Source organism: Phacochoerus africanus, chromosome 1 (genome assembly GCF_016906955.1).
Source record: "Phacochoerus africanus isolate WHEZ1 chromosome 1, ROS_Pafr_v1, whole genome shotgun sequence".
Taxonomy (NCBI): Eukaryota; Metazoa; Chordata; class Mammalia; order Artiodactyla; family Suidae; genus Phacochoerus; species Phacochoerus africanus.
The window spans coordinates 106,085,662-106,111,083 of NC_062544.1; the positions used below are offsets into that span (position 1 = coordinate 106,085,662).

The 25,422-nt window shown below is 39.5% G+C and overlaps 1 protein-coding gene across 3 annotated transcripts in view; it reads right to left on the reverse strand.

Moving 5' to 3' along the window:
* The window catches only part of ULK4 (unc-51 like kinase 4), a 521,416-nt gene that overhangs the window by 477,205 nt on the left and 18,789 nt on the right, over window positions 1-25,422 (reverse strand). The window contains exons 4-16 of one of the 3 annotated variants that reach the window (XM_047770666.1): window positions 25,146-25,285; window positions 21,983-22,145; window positions 19,698-19,799; window positions 18,753-18,836; window positions 16,415-16,490; window positions 14,047-14,139; window positions 11,171-11,265; window positions 10,942-11,011; window positions 8,828-8,924; window positions 6,833-6,937; window positions 3,905-3,965; window positions 1,686-1,867; window positions 465-511 (exon numbers count right to left, since the gene is read on the reverse strand). In XM_047770666.1, coding sequence (XP_047626622.1) covers window positions 465-511; window positions 1,686-1,867; window positions 3,905-3,965; window positions 6,833-6,937; window positions 8,828-8,924; window positions 10,942-11,011; window positions 11,171-11,265; window positions 14,047-14,139; window positions 16,415-16,490; window positions 18,753-18,836; window positions 19,698-19,799; window positions 21,983-22,145; window positions 25,146-25,285 — 1,315 coding nt within the window. Of the gene's footprint in view, window positions 1-464; window positions 512-1,685; window positions 1,868-3,904; window positions 3,966-6,832; window positions 6,938-8,827; window positions 8,925-10,941; window positions 11,012-11,170; window positions 11,287-14,046; window positions 14,140-16,414; window positions 16,491-18,752; window positions 18,837-19,697; window positions 19,800-21,982; window positions 22,146-25,145; window positions 25,286-25,422 lie in introns of those variants that run through there. The other 2 variants (XM_047770657.1, XM_047770675.1) reach the window with 2 other exon arrangements.

A 25,422-nucleotide genomic window follows, 5' to 3' on the forward strand; every position in this document is an offset into this window, starting at 1 on the left:
TACTCCAAAAAAAATTTTTAATAAAAATTAAGAAATAAAATTTTCAGAGGTCCCACTGTGGCACAATGGGATCAGCAATGTCACTGTAGCACTGGGACACAGGTTCAATCCCTGTCCCACCACAGTGGGTTAAAGGATCTGGCATTGCCATAGTTGCAGCATAGGTCACAACTGTGGCTGGATCTATCTGATCCCTGGCCTGGAACTTCGTGTGCCTCAGGGTGGCCAAAAAAAAAAGTTTTCAGATGTAGTTTATACAATCCTAGATTTTATTTAAAATATTAGGATAAGAACTATTATGTAATCTTTTTAAATTTACAATTGGATGCCTATAGAAATTGCCTACGATTCAGAATAATGATTACTTTAGAAAATTTTGTGATAAGTACTTAGGACTATGTGCTTCTAGCAAATACATGTGTTTTAACTACTTAATAAGGATAATTAATATAAATGTTACTTACATATCCCAGTTTGGAGCTGTTCGCAAATTCTGTATTAGCAACTGGAACTAGAATAAAAAATTAAAATGTATTTCATTCTTGAAATGACACAGAAAGTGATGACTAAGTTAACAAATCAAACCTGTGTACAAATGAAATGCAAATCCTGAAATAACTACTTACAAAGATGCAGAAGTGTTGAATATATAAAATAAAACTAGTACTTTCAGTTTCTCCAACTCAATTATATTCCCCACCCCTCACCCCACAAACACATGCACCAAGTACCAAATAAGGCAAATGAAGAAAACATTTTTCAAGCCAGTTTCCAAATGAAGGCCCACAGAGTAAAATGCCCCAGATCACTGTAACTCCTTTCCAAGAATGACTTCGAAAGCTGTTAAATTCCCATGCTTTCATCAATGAACCAAGACAGTCCAAGAAATAATATTACCAGGGGAAAAGGGGGAAAAAAAAGGTTTAGAGACTCAGTGCTCCCTTCAGTGTCACATCAAAAACCTTAAGAGTTCACCAACAGAAAGACCCAGTAGAAGAACCCCTATTCCACGTGGGCGGCTCACTCCAGCAGCTGATGAAAAAATGTCTTAGAATGTCAGACATGAAAAATATCTTTATAGTTATTACAAGTGAACATAAAATGCAAGATGAGTGTTACAGAAGGAGAAGTTCACAATCACTGTTAACTCAAGTGCATTGAGATCTAAGCGTTTAACAGAGAATAATTTTGACAAACCTACAACCTTGATATCTCACTTTTTTCACTGTAACTAAATCAAATTAGTATTTCAGCGCTTGTTTTAATCTCCATCGAAATACAAAAGTTACACAGTTTCCATCATGACACAGCAGAAATGAATCTGACTAGGAACCATGAGGTTGCAGGTTCAATCCCTGGCCTGGCTCAGTGGGTTAAGGATCCGGCGTTGCCGTGAGCTGTGGTGTACTGTAGGTCCCAGACACAGCTCGGATCCCATGCTGCTGTGGCTGTGGCACAGGCCAGTGGCTGCCGCTCCGATAAGACCCCTAGCCTGAGAACCTCATATGCTGATGTAGGTGTGGCCCTAAAAAGACAAAAAGATTTAAAAGAAAAAAAAGAAAAAAAAAGAAATACAAAAGTTACATGCAGAAGATGTGATGCAAGGACGTAAAAAAGGAGTCTTTGTTTTATTAAAGTATAGTTGATTGACAATGTTATCTTGACTTCGCAACTAAACTACCCACCAGAGGAGAATGCAGGAGCCTGGTGGCCACTTCCCTGTGACCCGCCACCACACACAAATAGCAAAGGAGGTTCAGCTTGGCTCGGGAGGCTCCTGTGCTCTTCTCAGTGGAGTCGATCTGTGAGCACACTTGTTGCAAAAAGTCATTCCAGTCTTGGTCTTTTAGAAATACCAACTTCTCCACTGAAGAAGAAAGGAAATAGTAGAAGTGGGTATCATGTGAAAAAGGACTGCTGAAAACATTACAAGAAAAATAAAACGGAATACTGAATTTCAGTAGCTAAGATGAAGACACAGAAAATAGTAATTTACACTGTCGAAACCCAACAGATTCCAAAGATGTCACTATTTTTATTTACTCTTCTAGATTAATTTATCTTTTTCTACCCATGGAGATGTTTTAAACTATGTCAATGGAAAACTACATTTTAAAAAAGTGGCGGGGAGGGGGGCAGGGGGAGTAGTTTCCATTGTGGCAAAATGGAAAGGAATCCAACTGGTATCCATGAGGATGCGGGTTCGATCCCTGGCCTTGATCAGTGGGTCAAGGATCTGGCATTACTGTGAGCTGTGGTGTAGGTCGCAGACACAGCTCACATCCTGTGTTGCTGTGGCTGTGGTGTAGGCCAGCAGCTGTAGCTCCAATTCGACCCCTGGCCTGGGAACTTCCATAAGCCGAAAGTGCAGCCCTAAAGAGAGAAAAAAAAAAAAGAAGAAAAAGGTAGAGGAAGTTCCCTGGTAGTCTAGTGGTTAGGGCTCGGGGCAGTGGTTTCACCACTGTGACCAGGTTCAATCCCCAGTCTGGGAACTGCTATCTCGCATCCAGTCGCTACAAAAGTAGATACCTAAAAGAGAATTATGCTGCAACCAAGAACATAACAAAATGCAAAGTTAAATAAAACTTTATTATGAAAAAGTAAGATAGCCTTTGTATAAATAAAGTAACCTAACCTTAAAATACTGAAAAGGCCAAAAATTTTACAGTTGTTAAAAGGCTCCACTGAAGTTACTGGTAAATGTAGCCAGGTTTATATAATAGCTGAAAGCACCTGGGAGTCCCCCCTTCAAATCCCTATACAAACAAAAGACAAAATCTGGGAAATGAGATGCTGTTTAAAATTAACATTGTTTCACCTCATCTCTATATTTAAACAGAATAAGCTGTAACAATAATCTCCTAAAATAACTCAAAGTAAAGAGGAAAAGGGAAGGAGTATTATTTTAAAATCATAATCCTCTTGGTTTTCATAAATAGTGTATCTACTTGCCACAGTTTATTTTAATCTGAACATATTTTATTTTGAATTTACTCTGATGTGATTTCAAATCATAGATTCTACTCTAGCTATGATAAAGATTTGTTTTTCCAGATCTAATTTAACAGCTTCAAACACAACTTATCAAACAAAATACATTATAATATAAGGTATAAAAAAATTCTTGCAGTTTCTGTCATGGCCCAGCAGTTGATTAACGAACCCGACTAGCATCAATGAGGACACCTGTTCGATCCCTGGCCTCGCTCAGTGGGTTAAGGATCTGGTGTTGCAGTGAGCTGTGGTGTAGGTCGCAGACATGGCTCAGATACTGCATTACTGTAGCTGTGACGCAGGCCAGCAGCTACAGCTCCGAATCGACCCCCAGCCTGAGAACCTCCATGTGCCATGGGTGCAGCCCTAGAAAGACAGAAAGACAAAAACAGTAATTCTTACCTTCACCTTAAATAAGACTTTCCATAAGGGAAAAGGAAATGTTACAATCATCCTTCAAGCATCTCTAATCCTACACCCTCCTCACAAAAATGAGCCATCTTTTCTGTGGTCAACTGCCCCACTCTCTCGAGTAAATTCTTCATTGTGGTTTCCAACCTTCTGCACCCACAAGAGCACCATAAATGTTGGAGATCTAATTGGCTTTACAAAGCAAGGGGCAGGAGAAGGGCCCACCCATTCAACAGGAAAACTCACCCAGCTTCACAGGAACTTTCCCACCCACCAGAGTACCGGGCAGCCCAAACCCAGCTGAGTAAGGTCAAAGGCCAGTACAAATAGATTACAGGTTGTTTAAAATTTATAGAACAATGCCTCAAGAACACAGCCAGTTGGCAAGAAAATAAAAATGTAGCTATTCATAAATAAAATATTCCATGTGCTACTAAATTTCATATTTGTGTTTGTCTGCCATAAATCTATGTGCTTGATAAGCCCCATGTGATCCTACCTGAAAGTGCTGGTAGATGCAATATTTTGGGATCAAATTTAATTGGTGGTTGTTTCATTATCTGTGGTTAAAAAACAAACAAACAAAACTTTTGAGATGGGTTATCAGTCTCCTGCTCTATCTCCTATACCAGATTATAAATCAATGAGGACAGGAAAAAACACTGTAAAATATGTCACCAACAAGAATAGGCATTCAACAGAATGTTTTCAGATTAAAATACACAAACAGAGATACTTAATATATAAAAATAAAATCATTTCAGTTGATATCTGCAATAAAGGAAAACTTCAGGGAAAAGGGCCAACCCCCTATCTTGGCTTATAATTTACCTCTTGGTTAGAAATTTAGTTATTCAACAAATGGTTACTGGGTACCTGTCAAGGTGAGGCACTTAACAAGGACGAAGGGGGATACAAAGATATAAAAGCCATGACCTTACATCTGAGAGCCAACACTCTGGGAAAAGACAAACATCTCTTAAACAACAGAAAAACAGAAAATATTTAATTTAGAATGCAAAACAGGCAGAACATAATTGCAGACAAAATACTTCACAGAAAGTTTTCTAAGAAGTTAGAGAATTCAGTCAGGGCAGGGTTTATGGAAGAGGGGAAGGTGGGCCGAGGTCTGGAAGGAAGGTTAGGACTTGATGGTTGAATTAGATAAGATGCCATTCCAGGAAGTTGTAATCACCATGAATAGGAAAGTACACGATTTTCTCAAGCAAAGTGAAGAAAACATGTAGTAGCTGCATCTGTGAGTATGGAGTAGCTGGAGTACTTCATCTTGAGATTTTAATTTAAAAATTCAACCATCATATCTATGTCTAACTTCTCCAAAACCTCTCTGCAGAGCATTTTTAAAATTTTTGCTGGTATTGTTCTCCCCAAAATAGCATAACCTCATTCTAATCATGAGAAATGCTTAGACAAACCCCCAATTGAGGGACAGTCTACACAGTATTTGTCCGGTACTCTTCAAAGTGTCAAGGTCACGAAAGACAAACAGAGAATAAGAAATTACCACAAAACCATGAAGGACAAGGACAAATTGGAGGACACTAAGGAGACATAAAAACCTATGTAATGTGGGGTCCTGGAACAGAAAAAGGACATCGGTGGCACAGCTGATAAAATTTGAGTAAGTTCAATAGTTTAGTTACTAGTCTTGTACCAGTGTTAATTCCCTGGTTTGGTTAACCATACTCTGTTCTTGTATGATATTAGTATTAGGAGATGCTTGCAAAAGGTATACAGGACTACTACTATTGCTGAATGTTTTCTACAAGTCTAAAACTAGTTCAGAATAAAAAGCTTAAAAAAAAAAAAAGTATAAGGAAACAACTGGAAACAACTGGTGTTGGAAACAACTAAGTGTTGTTATAAAAAGAAAGAGGAGTTCCCGTTGTGGCACAATGGAAACGAATCGGACTAGGAACCACGAGGTTGCAGGTTCAATCACTGGCCTTGCTCAGTGCATTAAGGATCCACTGTTGCCGTGAGACGTGGTGTAGGTTGCAGACTCGGCTCGGATCCCGAGTTGCTGTGGCTCTGGTGTAGGCCAGCGTCTACAGCTCCGATTAGACCCCTAGCCTGGGAACCTCTGTATGCTGCAGGAGCGGCCCTCAAAAAGACAAAAAAAAAAAAGAAAAGAAAAAAGAAATAAAGTAATAGAGTATAGTCAAATTATTCTGGAAGTTCCAGTGGGGAAACGCATCATTAAACATTAAATTTGGCAGAGTATACAGTTACTCTGCCAGATATCTTGAACTCATAAAAAGAAATAGCTCCATTATGAAAAATAGCTGGATGATCTATATTAAATGTTGTCTACTGAGTAAATAAATATGCATCCAAGAACCCATTTATTCTAAACTATAGTAACGTTCTCCAATGAGATGAGAAGAAACAGTCATAAATTAATACATAAAAAGACATTTTTTTATTAAAAGGAAGCAATAAAATACAGACTAGGTGGTGGAATATGAGTGTGTTAGAGACTGGAAATCAATAGAAAGCAGGAGAACTGAGAAATTTTTTTTTTAAGGAAAGCAATCAACATTCCCAAGTAATATAGTATTACATTCCAAAGACAGGAAGCAACAAAAGCCACACTGGGGAGCTCCTGTCGTGGCACAGTGGAAACGAATCTGACTAGGAACCATGAGGGGTTCGATCCCTGGCCTTGCCCTAGTCTGGGAACCTCCATATGCCGCAGGTGTGGCCCTAAGAAGAAAAAAAAAAATTGAAAGTGATGACGGCATTGTCAATCATGGATCTAGAACCATTTCAATTAGCATTTATTGAGAATGTCATCCAGGAGGGAAATAAGAAGTTGCAAAACACATGGCCACTGCCCTCAGGGAGTTTGAAAGCAATCAAGAGGAAAGAAAAAAAAAACCAAAACCACACTGGGTTAGAAGTGCATTGTAACCATGTCCCCCCAAGTTCCCTGTGTCTGCCCACCATAGACCTGCAATCCTGACAGACTAGGAGAGGTGTGGTCTCTATGCGATCTCCCCACTCACCCACCCCAGACTGATAAGCCCTGCTCACTGACACCTGCCTTCACAGCACATCAGTGAGGAAAACGTCTGGAGTCCTTCACCAGAGTGGATACGGAGAAGTAGAGGAAGCGAGGCTAAGGTCTGAGGTGTAGTAGTCAGCAGCCACTTCCCAGCCAGTGTACTTATAGAAGGCAGAGCTGCCACAGAGGGGGAAGAAAACTTACCTCTCCTGGGAAATGGAAAGTCATGCAGGAAGAAGAGAGTTACAGACAAGGTGGGGATTAGAAATGTAGACATGTGGCAAGAAAGAAAGAAAAGCAGGCAGCAGTAAGACCAGGCAAGAGAATAAGGCAAAGAATATTGGGAATGAAAACATCACCCAGATTTCAGCCCCTGGTTGCTGGGGTGTCTTTCCACACCTTTGGATTATCTATAATGGGAGTGACGACCAGATCTGAGTCTGTGTAGATAAGGTCTCTCATCTGGGACTCCAGGTCCTGCTGACTCAGGTGTGCCCCTGTAATCTGAAACAGAAACAAAAATTACACTTTGTTTCTGTGACTAGAAAAGAGCAAGACAGAGGTAATAAGATGCAGAAGAGACACCACCGAAAAAGTTCCCCTTTATCAAAGGACCTCTGCTGCTATTCAAAGCACTTACACAGATTGTCTCACCTGATGCTCACAAAAATCCTAAAACTTGTATACCATTGTTCCCATTTTGAGATGAAAAACACAAGGCTCAGAAAGTAAGTGACTTGCTTGTGTTTACCATGAAGGCTGGTTAGTACTAGAAAACAGATCTTCTACAGTTTGATGTTCTAAGCTATGATGAGGCAAACTGATCTTTCAATTACAGCATGGCTTTTATCTTTCATCTACCAAAAATTAATCATCTTATTTCTGCTTTACAGAATATTCGATATGAAGCTTAAATTACATCCTAAAAAATTCTCAGGCTTTGTTTCTGTGACTAGAAAAGAGCAAGACAGAGGTAATAAGATGCAGAAGAGACGCCACCAAAAAAGTTCCCCTTTATCAAAGGAGCAATCCAAGCATCCACTGAAAGATGAATGAATTAGTACATACACACAATGGAATCTTATTCAGTCTTAAAAAGGAATGAAATTCTTTTTGGTTTATTTTTTTAGGGCTGCATCCAGCATATGGAAGTTTCATATGTGGCAATCATGACCTATACCACAGCTCAAGGCAACACCAGATCCTTAACCCACTGAGCGAGGCCAGGGATTGAACCCACATCCTTATGGATACTAGTGAGAGTCTTAACCCGCTGAGCCACGGCAGGAATGCCATTAAGGGGTAAAATTCTGATACATGATACAACATAAAGGGACCATGAAGACATTATGCTGACTAAAATAAGCCAGACACAAAAGGATAAAAAATGTATAATTCCACTTATATAAGGTTACTAGGCAAATTCATAGAGGCAGAAAGTAAAATATTGTTTGCCATCCAGGAGGATGTGGGGAATGGGTAGTGGTGATGGTTGTATAACATTGTGAATGTACTCAATGCCACTGAACTATATACTTCAGAAAGGTTAAAATGGTAAATTTTACATGTGTATTTTACCACAATTTTTAAAAAGACAATAATAAGTTTTGTTAAGGATGTGTAAAGATTGAAACCCTCACACACTACTAAGAATGGTGCAGCTGCTCTGGAAAACGATTTGGCAGTTCTTCAAAAGGTTAAACACAGTTACCATATGGTGCAGCATGAAGCACACACCTACACAAAAATGTGCCCAAATATTCATACCAGCATTATTCATAATAGCCAAAAGGGGAAAATAACACAAATGTCCACAAACTGATGAATGGAAAAACAGAATATAACAGGATATTATTGGGCAATGAAAAGGAATATAGTACTGATACATGCTACAACTTGGATGAATCTTAAAGACATTATGTTCAATGAAAAAAGCCAGTCACAAAAGATCACATATTATTATGATCCCACTTATTAAAAAAAATCCAGCATAGGCAGATTTCTAAGGACAGAAAGTGGCTACCTAGGACAAGAGGGTAGAGAAACTGGCAGAAAATAGGAGTAACTACTAATGGATACAGGGTTTCTTTATGGGATGATGACAGTGTTCTAAAATTGACTGTGGCAATGACTGCATAACTCTGACTATGCCAAAAGCCCCTGAATTATATACTTTGAACAGGTGAATTACATGGTGTGTCAATAAAGCTGTTATCAAGAACACCTATGAAGCATCTCTCTCTCGAGTACTTACTAAAATAAAAAACCAGTGATAATCAAGAAAGATGACTTAATTGCAAATTTTGCAATTACAAACACAGTTCAGAGATTAACTTGCAATTATTCTCCTGCATCTGTATATTATGTCAAAAAAAAAATTCTATCTCTGCTCACCTTGGTCAAAGGAGAAGTCTTCTGTGGTGAATTCTGAGTCATATCCTCACCAGGACTTAATGTCACTGCAGTGCTAGTTCTTGGAGTAGGACGAGAACTGAAAAACGCACACCAACTCACATTTATCCTCTGTTTAGTATTTCTGGGAAAAACACATCTCATGAAAAACACTAGACCACGATGATTCTACATGATCTCATTACATAATAAGTTTCAGTTCTAATTCGTATTTATATGATACTATTATTTTTTAACCTTTTTTATTCATTTATTTTTGGCCATACCCATGGCATGTGGAAGCTCCAGAGCCAGGAAGTGAACCCACACCACAGCAGTGACAACCTGGGATCCTTAACCCACTGAGCCACCAGGGAACTCCTTGTTATTTATTTATTTATTTTGACCATGCCCGTGACATGAAGAAGTTCTCAGCCCAGTGATCAAACTCAAGCCACAGCAATGACAACACCAAGTCCTCAACTGCTAGGCCACCAGAGGATTCCCATGATTTTATTAATTTTTTAATGCCTGCTGGTCTGGCAGGACTTATGTAATAAAGTGGATCTGATATTCTACAAAGCATGAAAAATACTTAATTTTATTTCATGAAATATTTGAAATGGAAAATTACCTGGGTCCCTACTTAAGTAACAAGTTATAATGTGAATCTATTTATGACTCTTATCCTTATCAAAGGCTACCATACTCTGTGGGCTGCTCCATTATACCTAGGTCTCTGATTTTGAGTTTTTCACAGCTTAAGAAATTCTTTCACTTAGATCATTAGACTTTTTTTAAATGAATGCCTTTGAATTCCCAAATATCAAGATTCTTGCTCCTCTTGCCTTTTTATTCATTCCTTCAACAAGTACTAAGGTTATGAAGCATGTCAGAGATTGTACTAAGTTTTTTTAAAAAAACTGAATGTAAAATACCTAAGATGTATTTAGATAAATTTAACACTTTGCATTTATTTATTTGTCTTTTTAGGACTGCACCCGTGGCATATGGAGGTTCCCAGGTTAGGGGTCAGATTTGAGCTGTAGCCACTGGCCTACGCCACAGCAACGCCAGATCCTTAATCCACTTAGCGAGGCCAGGGATTGAACCTGCATCCTCATGGATACTAGTCAGATTTGTTTCTGCTGAGCCATGATGGGAACTCCCAAGACTTCATATTTAAATATAGGTTAAACAAATCAAGACATTTTAGCTTACCATAACACCTGTTGTGAAATTAAGCTATTTCTTTATGAGACTAAAACTATAAATAAAACACAATATTTATACCCCGTTAAAATTTTAAATACATTGGTCTTAATAACTTTTAAAATACCATTCTGATTTTATTGTTTCAATGATTACAAACATCATTTAAGCCTCACAGATAAAATGACATTTAAAGAAAAACACAACTTGTTCTATTCTTTAGGTTTTTATCCAAATAAAGTCGGATTTTTTTTTTTCTTTTTAGGGTTGCACCTGAGGCATATTCCACCAGGGTAGGCATTGAATCGGAGCTGCAGCCACCGGCGTATGCCACAGCCACACCATGATGGATCCAAGCCACAGCTTGTAGCAATGCTGGATCCTTAACCCACTGAGAGAGGCCAGGGATCGAACCTGCTTCCTCATGGATACTAGGCAGGTTGTTAACCCACTGAGCCACAAGAGGAACTCTCTGTCTTGTTTTATTTTGAGCCATGCCTGTGGCATACAGTAGTTCCTGGGCCAGGGATCAAAGCCACACCATAGCAGTGACCTGAGCCACAGCAATGACAAAGCCAGATCCTCAATCCACTGAGCCACCAGGGAACGCCAGAAATTTTAAATTCAATTTTATTTGAAGTACAAAATGAGGAAGTTTTAATCCAAATAAAAATAGGAAAGATAAGGTGGTTTGGTTAAGAATTTTTAAGAATACATAGCGAAGACTACATTTCATTGGCCAGCACTCAACAGTAACTTTGAGAGTAGAGGGTCAAACTGGAATTTGGCTTTTACCCCTGTCCTTTACTTCTGTGTAACATAGTTTGCCACCAAGATGATAGATACTACAAAAGATTTAGCTTTCCTCTCCCATGGATTCCTTACCTCTCTGTCATTTTACATACCTCAGAAGAAACATGGACTCATTCAATTGACCCCCAACAGTACTCTTAGGCTGCAACTCTGATGGATTTTCTGTGGCAGCAAGATAAAACATTATAAAACAATACTGATAAACAAGAATATGAATAGGACATAATGCTCAGAAAGAGATTAAGAGAAAGATAACACAAATCAAGAACTTTCAGAAAAAGGCTTTCTTAGCAGCATGAACATGCCCAAGTGAAAGCTCACCTAGCCTGAAGGAGTGACTGAGTCGCTGACCACTCTTATCCCCTTTGGCTTGTGCACCCTGAGGGCTCTGCAGAAGCTCCTTGGCATCTTGTGACCTGGAATACGCCATGTTTTTGCTGTTCAACAAGAGAAACCCAACACAAGCAAGCTTACCACTGAGTTTTCTATAGTTTTCTGTGAACAGAAGGTTGGAAAAGATACTTAAACTGCACATGAGATGTGGCCAAACTATGGAGTTAGAAAAGTAGTATTTTTCATTCAATGACTAAAATGAGCACTTACTACATGCAAGGCATTGTACAAAGAGATCTATAAATGTTATCCCTGAAAAATTAATAGCAGCAGACAGACTGGAGAAGGAAACAAGCACTCAAATTATCAATGAGCCAGTAGTTAAGTTTCCCTTTTATTTTTCCCCTTTCGGTACTGCCCAGCCTGGACTCAAAGGCAGAAAATACAATCAGAAGCCCCATGAGAAACCCTCTATTTCTGTTCCAAGGAACAGGAATGGGGACCACTAAGGGTCAGAGCAGGGGAAATCCTCTAGTTTTATTGTTTGGTCTTCTGTTTCTCTTTTTCCATTTTGTCTGGCCCCAGCCTCCAGGTAACCCTGCAGCAGCTAGTAGGGGACAGCAGTCACTTCTGGCCAGGACCTAAAACCCTGACAGAGAGATAGCCTCTTCTCTAACCTGAGAGCTATGATCCCAAGAGGCAAAGCCCTGTTGCTGTGTTCTCTTGTTTTTCCCACTTTGATTTTCCTCCTGCCACATGGCCCCAAACACATCCAGCAAGACATGAAAAACTGTAATACACCATGACTAAGTGACGTTTACTATGGGAATGCAAGGCTGGTTCCATGCTGGAAAACCAATTTATCAAAAAGTCCATAATAAGAGTCTAAAGAAGAAAAATCACAGGATCATATCAACTTATACAAAAAGGCATTTGACAAAATTCAACATTCATTCAAACTGACAAAAGGCAGTGACAAAAACCACTAGTTCATCATAGTGGGCAAAGGCAAAATGCTTTTAACCTAAAATCAGATACCAGGCAAGAATGTTCACTTTCATCACTCCTGGTTCAACATCTTACTGCTAAAAAAAAAAAAAAAAAAAAAAAAAAAAAGCCCTATCAAGGGCAGTAAGGTACGAAAAAGAAATAAAATGCATACTAATTAAAAAGGAAGATAGCCTCTTGGGGCAGAACATGATGGAAGATGGTATGAGAAAAAAAAAGTATATAAAATATATTGTATGACTGGGTCACTACGCTGTACAGCAGAAATTGTCACAACACTGTAAATCAACTATACTCTAATTAAAAATGGGGGAGGGGAGATAGCAAAATAAGGTTAGAGGTGTTCTGACACTTGCTGAGGCTGATGGACCAGGTCCTAAGTCCAGTTTTCTGTACTTTGCATAGACCCTAATACAACATGGAAACATAGTTGAAGCTCAATGGATCACAGAAATCGAAGTGCAGGAGAGACCTTAAATAGAATTCAGATTTCTCTACCCAAGACATTGAATTTGCCATGATTAAAATTAAGAAGTAGGAGTTCTCGTTGTAGCTCAGTGGGTTAAAAACCCAACATTATCACTGTGAGGATGCAGGTTCAATCCCTGGCCTCTCTCAAGAGGTCAAATATTCAGCATTGCCGCAAGCAAACAGATGCAGCTCAGTTGCAGTGTTGCTGTGGCATAGGCCTCAGCGGCAGCTCTGATTCAACCCCTGACCCAGGAATTCCCATATTCCACAGGTGCAGCCGTAAAAAGAAAAAAATTTTTTAAAAATTAAGAAGCAGACAACCAGTTACCATTAAATGAACTGAGGTGGGGGAACAGTCAATAAACAGGATTTTGCCTCTATTCAGTCACTTCTCACCTTGTTTTTTTTTTTTGTCTTTTGTCTTTTTGTTGTTGTTGTTGTTGTTGTTGTCGTTGTTGCTATTTCTTGGGCCGCTCCCGCGGCATACGGAGGTTCCCAGGCTAGGGGTTGAATCGGAGCTGTAGCCACAGGCCTACGCCAGAGCCACAGCAACGTGGGATCCGAGCCGCGTCTGCAACCTACACCACAGCTCAGGGCAACGCCGGATCGTTAACCCACTGAGCAAGGGCAGGGACCGAACCCGCAACCTCATGGTTCCTAGTCGGATTCGTTAACCACTGCGCCACGACGGGAACTCCCCTCACCTTGTTCTTTTCAAAATACCATCACTTTTATAAGTGTCCTGCACTAAGATGATTTGATAATAAAAATAAAGCATATTCATCAGGATGAGCTAAGTTATGCTGTGATAACATACAATCCATAAATCCATGTGACTCAGAATCTCCTAACTTTATGTCTCACTCATTCATGTAGCCACTGAAGGCTGGCAAGAATGTTATGCTCGCTGTAGTCACTAAAGACCAGCCTGACAGCAAGTCCATTTGGACGTTTTCTCCCCAATCACCTCATCAGGAGAAAGAAAGCTGGTAAATCACACAGCGGCTCTTCAAATTTCTATCCAGAAATAACAACACATCCCTTCTGCTCACAGGTCATTAGCCAAAGCAAGTCCCATGACTGCACCTAACTTGAAAGGGGAATATGAGACCCTACCATGTGCTGGCAAGGTAGGAAGCCAGGTGAGCAGAAGTAATGACTGCTGTACCAAATCCCTGCCTGGAGAATAAGCAACTGACCATAAAATAAGCAAAATCAAGAGCACAAAATGTCATGACTAAACTCTTTAAGCAACCCTTAATTAAACACATGCTTGATTTTCTTATTATGAAACCATTGAAATTCACATCATTGAGGCTGCAATAACAATAACGGTACAAGTGTTTAATAATCACGGCCAATACACAAAGATAAGTTTACACTACCTGACGCTGGAATCCTCGGTGCTCAAGTCCTGATCTTTTCTAGCGAAAGCGTCCTTCCAAAATGAATGCTGCAGGAGGCCTGCCCAAGTTAATCTTTATAAAACATAAAATGTTAAAATTCTATTTTAACATGGTTTACCATGGAGAATTCCCAAAACATGTCCCAGTTACATCATCAGGTTTGTTCAACACATTCCTTATTTTGAACTTCACTTTTAGAACTTCATTCAGAAACGACTAAGATCATCAACCTCATGACTCTACATAGTCACACTTTGGTTTAGGAGTCAAAACATTAACTAGTTGACCCATATTAAAATGACTTTAGGCTTTCTTTAAAACCCAGCCACGGAGTTACCGTCGTGGCACAGTGGTTAACAAATCCAACTAGGAACCATGAGGTTGCGAGTTCGATCCCTGGCCTTGCTCAGTGGGTTAACGATCTGGCGTTGCCGTGAGCTGTGGTGTAGGTTGCAGACGCAGCTTGGATCCTGCGTTGCTGTGGCTCTGGCGTAGGCCGGTGGCTACAGCTCCGATGCGACCCCTAGCCTGGGAACCTCCGTATGCCGCGGGAGTGGCCCAAGAAATAGCAAAAAGACAAAAAAAAAAAAAAAACCAGCCGCATTAAGTTTTACTACTTAAATAGAGTATACTTGAGTACTCAGAATGGTTAAGCCTGACTAAAATTCAGAAGCAAAAAATAAAGTAATTTCTATCTGATTCACAGAACTACTTTGATTAAAATTAAAACGCAAATGATAAAGAGAAAATTTGAAACCACATATGATAGCTCTTTCATACAAAGGACTCCAAAAACTCACTAATATCAGAGAAATAAAAATTACCAATAAAATGGAATTTCTTTTTCATCCATCAGATTGGCAAAAATTTCTAAGAACAAAGCCCACTGCAGGAAATAATGGGAGGGAAGGAGCTTTCTGATGTCACTGGAACTATAAATCCACCAGCGTTCCTAGGATGTGCGGCAAATACAAATCAAACTTTTTAATGTTCTTAGCCTTTGGCCAGGGACCTTAGTTTGGGCAATTTATCCAAAGGAGGTAACTTCCCAAGTGAATCCCCAAAAAATATTTACCGTAGCAGTCAGTGTATATGATATTCTATATCAAGAAGTGCTCTAAATGTTGTTATTATAGGTTATCATATGCAGCCATTTAAAATTACCAAGTTGATACATGGAGAGAAAAAAAAACTAGGCTATGCAGAACGGTAGTCTCTTTTATACAAAAAGGTATTTAATGGGATATAAATATGTGGCAATGTGTCCTAAATAAAAAGTTCTAAATAAAATAAAATAAATGAAGTATATTTATATCCTGTCAAAAGATAGGAGATTATCCACCAAACCAACACTAATTCTAAAAGCATTCTGTTGTAACATAGGAGTATCTTAATTTCTACAAGAAGCAGCATTTTCTTCTACAGTTTTTCTCTTATATTTAATGAAGATACATTATATGCTACACTAAATTTATTCTTCATTTTATACCCTGAAGCAGAGACCCCAAACACTTGCCTTCAAACCCCTAGTTACCTAGCAGCAGAACCTGAGCTAGAAACTAACTTTTCTTGTTTCCCAAGCCAGGGAGACCACCGCTCCATTCACTTCCCACTCCCCCCTGCCCCACACCACTCCATACCATAAGGATTTCTAACTTCTTGCCAGCACTGCAAATCACACGAAAAATTCACACTGTGCCTATTTTCTTATCACTTGATATCCCCAGTATGACCAGGTTATTCTAAAATCACAATATTGCTCAGTTAGAAGTTATTACGTTAAGTATCTTGACAGTATTTCCCTACTCTAACAGTCTAGGACAGTTTTAGCCTGAAATCCACAGTGGAAAAAAGTGTTACTTTTTGTATTTGGGAGTTACAAGAAAATCTGTCATACTACAAGGTGGCTATTTGATACATTAAAAGACAAAGTCCCTCAGTGTAAACTCAGATTTCTTTTTTTTTTTTTTTTCTTTTCCGGGGCCACACCCATAGCATATGGAGGTTCCTAGGCTAGGGGTGGAATTGGAGCTGTAGCCGCCAGCATACACCACAGCCACAGCAACGCCAGATCCGAGCTGCATCTGCGACCCACACCACAACTCACAGCAACGCCAGATCCTTAACCCACAGAGTGAGTCCAGGGCTCGAACCTGCAACCTCATGGTTCCCAGTTGGATTCACTAACAACTGAGCCATGATGGGAACTCCTCTTTAAAAAAAAAAAAAAAAAAAAAGATAATTTGAACAGCTCTTCCTATACTAAGAACAGTACAATTTTAGAAGTACATTAAGGGAAAAAAAAGATTCCACTCCTAATTCTCATTAAAATACTATCCATACATACCTTTTCTGAGGATCTTTTTGAAGTAAACCATCAAGCAAATTAATAAAATCTGAAGAAGCTTTAGGACAAGAAGAATCTATACACAAAGTAATACCCAAAAAGGAAAAAAAAAAGCAATAAGTAGCTGAATATACACCCTATAACAACATTTAAAGTAATAATACTTTTTCATTTGTTTGTTTTTAGCCACACCAGGAGCATGTGGAAGGCCAGGGAATCAAACCCATGCCTCAGCAGTGACCCAAGCCGTAGCAGTGACAGTGCTGGATCCTTAACCTGGGAACTCCAAAGTAATGGTATTTTAAGCACATACATTATTTTTAAGAGAAGACTGAATACATTACTAACAATTTCAGCCTCCATTTAAAGGGGGAGGGGACGAAAACTAAAAACATGTTTCCCTGGACCACAAAAAACATGAATCTCAAAAACTAAGTTCTTGCTAACCTCTAAACTTTCTTTTCATTGAACAGCCCCAGGGAAGCTTACCAGCCTGACAAACTCATACCCTTTTGTCTTCAACTATTATGCCTCACTTTTCAGAGGCATTCTTAACTTGACCAGCTTTGTTTTAGAATACACTATGATTAGAATACTTGCAATTCCTATTTTAAAGATCTTATAACATGAAAACAATCACAACATTTTGATACTGTCCAATCCCATTCATTGCCAAATGTCTGTCTTTTTAAATTAGACAGGTATATACCGTGGTCAAATCATCAGCCTATGGTTAAAAGAAGTGGCCATGAAGACACTGGCTAAAGACATAACAAAGCATCCCTGAAACGAAGCCATCAAAACAGACGGTGCTACTGGGCGCTGTGGCCACAGACTGATGAAGATCCCTGTGAAATAATTACACTTGGGTCACCAGTGGTATCCTGACTGGAGCTTTGATGTGTTCATCCTCAGATTTCTCTTCCCTGCATAAAAAAACCTTTAACTTACAGGAAAAAACAAAAATCAATGCTATGAGTATTTTAAAAAAAAAGCAGGAAATCATTATAGGAGACAGTAATGAGTGATTTCTACAAAAACTAAAGTTAATAAAAAAGAAATGCGCCTTTTTAAGAAATATCATCCATTTTTCAAAACAAAGAGTTTTGGTTTTTTCATCCAGAATGATTCTCTAAATATTAAAAATATTCTGTATTCCTATTTCTTCCATTAATCACTTCTGAAATTTTTTTTCTTTTAAAAACTCACAACCAGAATTCCCGCTGTGGCGCAGTGGAAATGAATCTGACTAGGAACCATGAGATTGTGGATTCGATCCCTGGTCTCGCTCAGTGGGTTAAGGATCTGGCTGTAAGCTGTGGTGTAGGTCACAGACGCAGCTGGGATCTGGCATTGCTGTGGCTCTGGTGTAGGCCGGCGGCTACAGCTCCGATTCAACCCCTAGCCTGGGAACCTCCATATGCTGTGGGTGCGGCTCTATAAAGCAAAAAAATAAATAAATAAAAATAAAAACTCGCAACCTTATTTTTCATAAAGTCCTGTTTTTATTTCTATGTCTTAAGAATCACACCTTTGTGGTGTACAAACAAGTATATTATGTTTTACCTTTTTGGTTTTTTACATCCTTTTCTTAAAATTGTTAATGGTAAATCATCACATTAATTACAATTTGTATGATTATGATTAAATTTCTAACACTTTAAAAATACTACAACTATATATCTTCATTAAAAGACTTTAAGGAGTTCCCACAATGGTGCAGCAGAAACAAATCCGACTATGAACCATGAGGTTGCGGGTTCAACCCCTGGCCTCACTCAGCAGATTAAGGATCCAGCATTGCCGTGAGGTGTGGTGTAGATTGCAGACTCGGCTTGGATCCTGTGTTGCTGTGGCTGTGACGTAGGCCGGCAGCCTAGCCTGGGAATCTCCATATGTCGCAGTGAGGCACTAAAAGAAAGCAAAAAAAAAAAAAGGAGTTAACAGACTTTAAAAGCTTATCAGGGTAGCATTCTGATTCATCAAAATAAGGGCTGAGAAATGCCTGGTTTGTTCCTATACTAAATAGAAATAACTTAATGGGACATGAGTACATTAAGTACATACAAAAAAACAAAAGCTTGAGTTTTTTAAATATTTAAATTAGACTTCTTTTGATATAGAAGCACAAAGTGTATTTTTAAATGAGGGAAATTCTTAGTAGTACTTTGAATCCTCTTTAAAATGGCAAAGGAAAGGCTAACATTCCTAAAAATACCATTTTTTGACTAGAAAATATAAACTTGAGGGATTATGAATCAATAAAAACAAACTTTTGGATAAAAGTGCACCTTGAGTCACTGTAAAAAATAATTACATTTATAATAAAAAATCTTACCTTTTGGAATAGGTGGCAAAGGATCTTCATAAAGAATCTTTTCAACTAATTCTGATAAACTTTCTGAGAAGAATGGAGGTTTTCCTAAAATCATGTGAAAATTGCACAATTAAACAACAGTTTGCTATCATCAAATAATAATTATTAATAAATCTCATGAATAATTCTTAACAAATCTTAACTATAGATAATTCAGCATTACTTGATTTCCAGGAAAAAAATACGTATACAGCAATAACTACTTATTGATTGCCTAGTACTTACCAAACACACTGCCTATACATTTTTTACAGTGCTGTAATTCAAAATTCATCATGCTAACAAATACACGAATTCACTTATGGACCACTACCATGACCCAAGAGCTACACAGGCCCCAGGACATATCTGACAATTCATACTGACAGGTGCCTTTGGAAGATTTTCTGCTAATACTCACTTTTTAGTAGTTAGGCATACCTAACATTGCAGATGATCATCATGAAAAATACCTCTATGTCCAAAGTCCCTAAAATATTGTATACGCCTACACACCAAGCAAGTCAATCAAAATCAATATATAGAAAAATTTGGAAAAAGCAGCTTTTTTGCATTTTATAGGTAAATTATGTGCAACTATAGATTTAACCTTTTTTTTCCCACTTTTTTTTTAGGGCCACACCTGTAGCATATGGAAGTTCCCAGGCTAGGGGTTAACTTGGAGCTGGAGCTGTCGGCCTACACCAGAGTCACAGCAACACCAGATCCAAGAAGGATCTGCAACTTACGCTGCACCTTGCAGCAACGCCAAATCCTTAACCCACTAAGCAAGGCCAGGGATCGAACCCACATCCTTACGGATACTATGTTGGGTTCTTAACCAACTGAGTCACAATGGGAACTTGTAGATTTAACCTTTATGTGTGTGCCCTGCTCTGATTTTAAATTTAACCATAAAGTAATCACCTGCAAACATTTCATAAAGCAGACAGCCCAAAGACCAGAGGTCACTGGTGATGGAGAAGTCGGTACCCTTCACAATTTCTGGAGCTGTATAGATAGGAGATCCTAAAAACACAGGTGAAAGGACAGCTTTATTAGGCATTTGTATTGCTCCCAACACAAATCTACCTAAAAGAGACTAGGTGAGGTGAAAAAAGATGGGAGGAAAACATGCTCATGAATATAACTTCATGCATAGATCACATTTTTTAACGTTTTCTAATGTTATGGTTCCATTTTGCAAGACTATGTGAAAATATTTTTAAAAATTAACATTAACACCAACATTAATAGATCCTTCATGGCTATACACCACTCCCAGAGACCAGCAGTCAAGCCCACCACAAAAGCCAGCCACTGACGGATGTCAAAAAGCAAGGTTTTTACTTCAAGTGCCTACTGATCAACACACTTAGACTGTGAGTTTGCAAAGCCTCCAGAGAAACAAAAACGGTTTTACTTTATCTTTATTCCACAGGGATATGAAGGTGAGGACTAATGCATATGAGGGCATCCTTCATCCTTGATCAAAGAGGCTAATGTGCCCCCATCATGGGGACGGTTCTTAAGATTAAGCTCAGAAATAACTCAAGAGTCACTGGTGGAAACTCTGCCATTTCTCCTTAACACAGCCCTCTTTCCCTAATGAAAGGGGAAGATTTCAAATACACGTTCCTGAAATCTATTGCCTTCCCTATTTTCTATAATAAAAGCATAGCCCACAATATTCATTTTCAAAGAATGCCAGAATGTAACTTGGGGATTTAAAAAGCCTTCTTCTTGGGCACAAAATTTTACTCCAAGACTGGCCCGGAAAGTTAAATTTCCTTTGTTCATATTAATGAGGCCTATGGTCACCTGCTATTCCCCATCCCTTTCCCTCTTTCCTCACATCCAGGGCCATGCGATACAAGCCCAAGGATGGTCCCCTCTTCCACAGTGCCCCTGGCTTGCTGGTGAGTCTCCACAGCTTCAGTGGTCCAAAGTCTCAAGTACTTGCACTGGGAACTTAGGGAAAAAAGACCTTTACCATTTCTCACAAAAGTTCTGGTATAAGGAGTTCCCACTATGTGGTTCAGCAGGTTAAGTACTTGACTAGTATCCATGAGGAAGCAGGTTAGATCCCTGGCCTCGCTCAGAGGGTTAAGGATCTGGCATTGTTGCAAGCTTCGGCTTACGTAACAGACACGACTCAGATCTGGCATTGCTGTGCCTGTGGTGCAGGCCAGCCACTACAGCTCTGATTTGACCCCTAGTCTAGGAATCTCCGTAAGCCACAGGTGCGGCCCTAAAAAGAAAAAAAAAAAAAAAGTTCTGATATAAGAGGAGTTCTCACTGTTTCATGGGTGAGTTAATGATCTGGCTTGTTTCTCCGGCCTTGCCAATTTGACCCCCTGCCCTGCACACTGAGTTAAGGATCCGGCACTGCCACAGCAGCTGCAGCTTGCAGTCAGTCCCCGACCTGGGAACTTCCATATGCTGTGGGTGCAGCCAAAAAAGGGGGAAAAAGTTCTGGTATAAGAAATATAACTTCACGCTCTCCCCTCAATTTCCGCAATCTAACAGCCCAGGCCCCATCTCACTGTCAAAAGCACCCTCCCAAGGATGCACCCCTAAAAAAATTGCCCTTACTTCCAGAACATCAGGTATACAACTGAGTATCTCCTGAACCACTAGTATGTGCCAAACACTTCTTTAAGTGCCAGGGATTCAGCAGCAACGGAGACAATACCTACCTCCTCGTGTTCACAAGGAGTGACCAGTGACAAAGCCTGTGCCTTACATGGCATTAGAGCCACAGGAAAAACTTCAGGCCCTGGGCAAAGCCATCCTTAAATCCAGACTTCTCCTGGTCATTATTATTGTCAATACATTATTTGAGTGGCAATGTAAAAGGTGGCTATTACCTCATAAACACACGACATGGGCAGCCCACAACTCAAGTTCTGATCTTGAAGCCCTCCACATACTTTTTTTTTTTTTTCCTCTTGTCTTTTTGCCATTTCTTGGGCTGCTCCCACAGCATATGGAGGTTCCCAGGCTAAGGGTCGAATCGGAGCTGTAGCCGCCGGCCTACGCCAGAGCCACAGCAACGCGGGATCCGAGCTGCATCTGCAACCTACACCACAGCTCACAGCAATGCCGGATCCTTAACCCACTGAGCAAGGCAGGGATTGAACCCACAACCTCACGGTTCCTAGTCAGATTCGTTAACCACTGAGCCATGACGGGAACTCCCCTTCACATACCTTTGACTCTACTTTTCATGTTTTTCTTCGGTACATTTTCTCCACTATCACCTCCTCCTTCTTCTGCTGCCACCAAGGCAAAGAACTCTTCCAAATTTTCACCTTCTACTTTGGCCAAGCAAAAATTACTGAACTTCAGTGTGCCAGGCCCTTCCAAGAGTATCTATAAAGATTAAAAAAAAATACACATGTTCAGAAACAAATTTATTTCAATTTGCAACTCCATTAGTACTAGTACCTCTTACAATCTCACTACAGCATTAAGTACTAGCTTTCTTGCTTCATCATAATTCAAACAATTAAAAAGAAGCCAAAGAAAAATAAATCCAACATCTGAATAATAATACAATCATATATTAAACTGTCCATTCTCCGATGTATGTGATAAATGTATCATATAATCACAGAGAGAAAGTACAGTCTTTTGGGAAAGATTTAAAAAAAAACAATCTATATTCATCAGCCCTCTGTGACAACTAAAAGAGGATTTAAAGACCCACCCATCCTAGATTTGTTTATCAAAGGAGGAAGTATGGATTTTGAAGTTAGAGACCTAGATATGAGCCCTAGGTCCACTACTTACTGGCAGTCTGACCTGCACAATTCACTTAACCTCAATCTGAGTCTCTTCACCTATAAAATGGGGGAAATGATTTGGATTGTTGTAAGGATTGAGGTTATAAGTAACACAAAGGGCTTTTATTTATTTATTTATTTATTTTTGTCTTTTTGCCATTTCTTGGGCAGCTCCCGCGGCACATGGAGGTTCCCAGGCTAGGCTGCTGGCCTATGCCAGAGCCACAGCAACGCGGGATCTGAGCCACGTCTACGACCTACACCACAGCTCACAGCAACGCCGGATCCTTAACCCACTGAGCAAGGGCAGGGACCAAACCCTCAACCTCATGGTTCCTAGTCGGATTCATTAACAACTCCTCCACGACGGGAATTCCCACAAAGGGCTTTTAACAGTGAGTGGCTAGAGTTCCCGCCACAACTCAGCAGTTAAGGAACCTGACTAGGATCCATGTGGATGTGGGTTCGATCCCTGGCCTCATTCAGTGGGTTGAGGATCCGGCGTTGCCATGAACTGTGGTGTGGGTGGCGGACTCAGCTCAGACCTGGTATGTTGCTATGGCTATGGCTGTGGCATAGGCCAGCAGCTGTAGCTCTGATTGGACCCCTAGCCTGGGAACCTCCCTATTATGCCGTGGGTGTGGCCCGAAAAATCAAAAAAAAAAAAAGTGAGTGGCATGTGATAGGTGTCAAGTCTGATATAATTTGTGATAAGAAGTAATCTGTTGATCATTGAAATCATGCCAGGAACCCCTATTCTATCTTATCTTCCCTTGCAATGGGTGAGGGAGGGCTTTTTGGTCTTTAAAGAGCAGTTTAAAGTCTACTCAACTTCTAATCATAAATACCAAGGATGTCTGTTAGTCTCCCACAGTGACTTTTAAACTTCTTTTGAGCACCTGGAGGCCTTGTTCAGAAAAACTACTAGTCCTACCCCCAGAATTTCTGATTCAACAAGTCTGGGGTGGAGCCCAAGAATCTGCATTTCTAATAAGGTAATGCTGATGCTGCTGGTCCAGGGAACACACTTTTTGAATCACCAGCAGGGAGCAGAAAAAAAAAATTTTTTAAGTCAGTCAATATTTTAGACTTTGCAAGCCATAAGGTCTCTGTCCTGACTGGAAGCTCCTAGATTATAAACAGCTGACACTAGACCTTATTAAAGAGCTCCCATACAGAGATGGGCACATTACAGCCTTTGGGCCAAATTCTGCTACTGCCTATATTTGTACAAGCACAAGCCAAGAGTGGTTTTTGTGTTTCTAAACTGTTGGAAAAAATAAAAGTAATATTTCTTTTCTATTTTTTGTTTTTTTTGTTTGTTTGTTTCTTTCTTTCTTTTTTTAGGGCCGCACTCCCAGCAAATGAAAGTTCCCAGGCTAGGGGTCAAATCGGAGCTGCAGCTGCCAGTCTACACCACAGGCACAGAAAGGTCAGGTCCAAGCCGCGTCCCTGACGCAGGCCACGGCTCATGGCAACACCGGAGCCTTTAAACCACCGGGCCAGGAATCTAACCTGCATCCCATGGACATGAGTAGGTTTGGTTTCCACAACCGGAACTCCCAAAAAAGTAACATTTCTTGACATTTGATAATTACAGGAAATTTACATTTCAGTGTCCATAAATACAGTTTTCTTGAAACAAAGCCACATTTACAAACTGTCTATAGCTGCTTTCATGGCTGTAACACAGTTAAGTGGTTATAGACATGACCTAAGTATACAAATATTTCAAACAAGAACTTCTAGTCATTATATAGAGTTTTTAAGGATTTTTTTTTTTTTAAGTTCACTTATGTCCTTATACCGATGGCCTACAATAATGCTTAGCCAGGAAATATTCAACTTTTCATTTCATTGCGTTCACACTAACAAAGGAAAAGTAGCAGACCTATAACACATACAAACGTGTAAGAGCTCCAACTTATAAAGATAACAACAGATGTCACTGAGAGCATACTATCTCCCAGAAAGTGTTCTAGAAGTTTAACATAAATATACTACGTAATCCTCACATCTCCCTGAAATACGTATCTCCATTATCACAGGCAAGAAAACTAAGGTGCAAAAAGAAAGAAAGGGTAACTCGTCCAGGGCACACAGCTTCTAAATGGCAGTCAATGTCACTAAGACACTAAACAGGTGTTATGACTCTTTTACACTGAAACACATTTATTTATGGGTAGTTTTACCAGAAAAATATTTAATCCATAATATTAGTAACCATACATATAGAGCCAAGAATGCTATTATCAAATTAAAATTACGGCTTTTAACTGCGTACTATAAGAATGAAGAGTCTCATTTTATACATCTATTGAGCTCATCATTCACAATAAACCTCAAGAACAGTCATTACTCAGAGAACCCTCAAAGGAGGGGACACTTTGCATTCTAAAAGCTACTTCAATGGGTAGCTAAATAGGAACCTAAAGTACAATACTGTATGTTTCCTTTAATTAAAAAAAAATGTTAACTTAAAATTTCAAGACGTTCTATATCGAAATTACATCTAAAAATAAAAACCCCTTTCTGGAAGCACTTATAAACTAAGACATAAACAGGAAATCAAACTTTCATGAATTACCTTCCCAGGAGAAATGTCACAAAAGAGAATTCCGAGTTGATGAAGATGATGTAATCCAGTAATCAGGTCAATCCCAAATTCTCTCACAACATCTTCAGGAAGGTTTTCATCTTGAGCAATAACCATTTCTAAGGAACCACCTGCAAGTTGAGTTAAATCCCCCACTTAATTTTGTGTTTCTTTCTTTCTTTCTTTCGGCTGCCCTGCAGCATATGGAGTTTCCGGACCAGGGATCAGATCTAAGCCACAGCGGCAGCAATGCCAGATCCTTAACCCA